This window comes from Dendrobium catenatum, unplaced genomic scaffold (genome assembly GCF_001605985.2).
Source record: "Dendrobium catenatum unplaced genomic scaffold, ASM160598v2 fragScaff_scaffold_1056, whole genome shotgun sequence".
NCBI classification, from domain to species: Eukaryota; Viridiplantae; Streptophyta; class Magnoliopsida; order Asparagales; family Orchidaceae; genus Dendrobium; species Dendrobium catenatum.
In genome coordinates, this window is record NW_021319518.1 from 4,230,304 (window position 1) to 4,232,854 (window position 2,551).

The window sequence follows — 2,551 nt, forward strand, 5'->3', positions numbered from 1 at the left end:
ATGATAAAACAAACTTACAATGGTTAAAAGGTTTGACAATCAAAGATGAAGTTGACGTGATTAAGTTAAGAAAACTGCTTTAGAAAGCAATGAAAAAACCATCCCAAATGAAACCTTAATCCCTCACTTAAGCAGCTATCTACCACCTAACGATTAAAAGCACTGAAGTCCTTTTGAACAGGTCACTAAATAAGCTTTACTGCAATTGGTGCAAAATAACATGTTCAAAGAGATCTTATCATATACTTGTGGAAAAAGAAGTGCATACAACGATGATACTGTATCATATTTCCTGAAGGAAATTGCATACACAAGCAACTAAAATTGAATCATATTAAAGATCATGTGTTTTATCATATAGACCATGTAAAACTTGAAATCCAAAGCTTCGTAAATATAACATTTTGTGAGGTGCCTATCAAAATGAACCTTATGTCACGTTGTAGCATAGAAAACAAAATATTAAGAAAACTTCATAAATATCAAAGGAAATACCTTTTAATAAGTAATGAAATTTTGTTCAAATGTTAAGTTCATTATAAAGAACACAGTATAAATAATTTTAGAAAGGAATATTTCACAAATATTTATGGATTTTACAAATATACCTACAAGAATACAATTTAAAGATTGCATGAAAATCGAGCGTTCAAGAACACATTACATTGGCAATTGGATCTCAAGGAAGCGTACGCATGATTTCATGGCAAAAATCATTAGCACATATTAGATACATAAACTCCATAAAAGTCTATAGTGAACATAGTTATACAAAGTCAAGACGCTAATTTAGCATGCCACAAACTCCAAAGATAAATTACAACAATAAACATGGCATATGATTGAAAAACTTTTGCATCTATCACAAAGGAAAGCCACTTCTTTTATTATTGTACTTACCTAGACTCTTTGACATCAACGGTAAAGTTGTATTCCTGGTCACAACCCAGATAAGAGTCGCACATAAAGTAGATCGTGAAAGGCTTCTTCCCAACATCTTTAGGGACTGCAAAAACAAGCTTAACCTTGGCTCTCCTTTGAAGTGCAACTCTTTTTATAGCGAGCAATTGGTTGTTGCTGCTATCACCAACAACAAGCCACCAGCCTTCTTCTTTAGGCTTGGGATATCGGGGAGCATCAACTGATCCAACCTCCATGCGACCCTCAAGGTCACGTTCCAGTGTAACCAGCAAAGTGGCATCCTCACCGGGAAGAATGTCATCAGCATCCAGCACTTCATAAGCCATGTCAATGTTTGGGAAGCGATTGCAAAACCGAGCAATATCAAGCATTTGGGCGTCTGACATCTGCAATAAGTCGCGTCTTTCATCATCTTCCATTTCTACCAAATCGAATACTGTCTCTATACTTCTATCCGGGTTTTCCTGACAACGCTTAGCTAACTCCTTAGTGAAATGAGGAAGCTGGAGCAACATGGAATCTCTTTCCCACATTCCCTGAGTAATCATCTGGCACATCTCCATTGCAAGAAGGGCAAGGGTAAGCCAACCATTGCTAGAGATGACATCAACCATAGCCTGAAGGAGCCTATGAGCTGAAAGTAGCACCTCTCGCTGGTCTGCTGCCAAATTTCCAACCACATTATGCCTAGAGAAGTGAGCTTGCAGGAGCGCATTTGCCTTCACATGTGGATCTGTGCACTTAGGATTTTCAAAGGAAAATCTTTGATGATGAATAAGCTTCCTGATCAAGTCCTCCTCCCCAGGACGAATTGGCAGCAGTGCATATTCTGAGGCAGATGCTAAAATATCAAGTAGACCTTTCATTTTAGTTTTTGGAGACAAAGATGAACTGAAACGCTCTATGGTGGTGTAGCTAATGTAATAGTATGAAGCAATCAATCCAAGATTAGAAGGTTTGAGATACATGTCCTCCTCTATGATAATGCACTTGCTTGATTCCAAGTCATTCAATGTATTTTCTATAAGGTCAGAAAGATGGTCGGAAAGATGCCTGTGGCTGACACCCTGAAGATTATAGTAATTTGGATTTTTTGTGAGCCTTCTATACATAAAGGTCCATGTAAGATAATCCACCGCATCCTGCTTGTTCTCAACCACACCAACTACAACTTCAGCATTCATATGGTCGTGCAAGAAGTGATGCAGATGACTCTCAACCGGGAATGCTTCATAAAGAAATTTCTTATAATATTCTTTTCTTGCAGCATGACACAGAATTACACATTTTCCAGAACTGTCTATAAGAGGCCTGCTTGCATGTCCCATCATCTGCAATAAATCAGTGATTGGATAGTCAGTATGAGCATTCTCCCGCCCATCATAATATTGGGTACCCATGACAACAACCAAGTGAGCCGGCAACGACATTCCCCAACACATTGAGCTGCTTGCAACACAAACTTGAATTCTTCGGCTGAAGAATAACTGCTTCACAACTTCTTGATCAAGATCACAAAGCCCTTCGTGAAGATAGCCAACTCCCATAGGGAGTGTCTCCTTTAGAGTCTCCTCCTTAACTCCAGAAATGAAAGTCTCCATCTCATCCTTGGTTCCAAGGAGAAAAGAAG

General features: G+C 38.6%; 1 protein-coding gene across 1 annotated transcript; it reads right to left on the reverse strand.

Annotated features, from left to right (window-relative positions):
- Window positions 1-672: 672 nt before the first annotated feature.
- Window positions 673-2,546, reverse strand: LOC110108797 (DExH-box ATP-dependent RNA helicase DExH12; the record flags this gene model as incomplete). Its single annotated transcript, XM_020839590.2, has 1 exon — window positions 673-2,546. A coding segment is annotated over one exon (1,650 nt), but the record flags the coding sequence as incomplete, so codon positions are not given.
- Window positions 2,547-2,551: the final 5 nt, after the last annotated feature.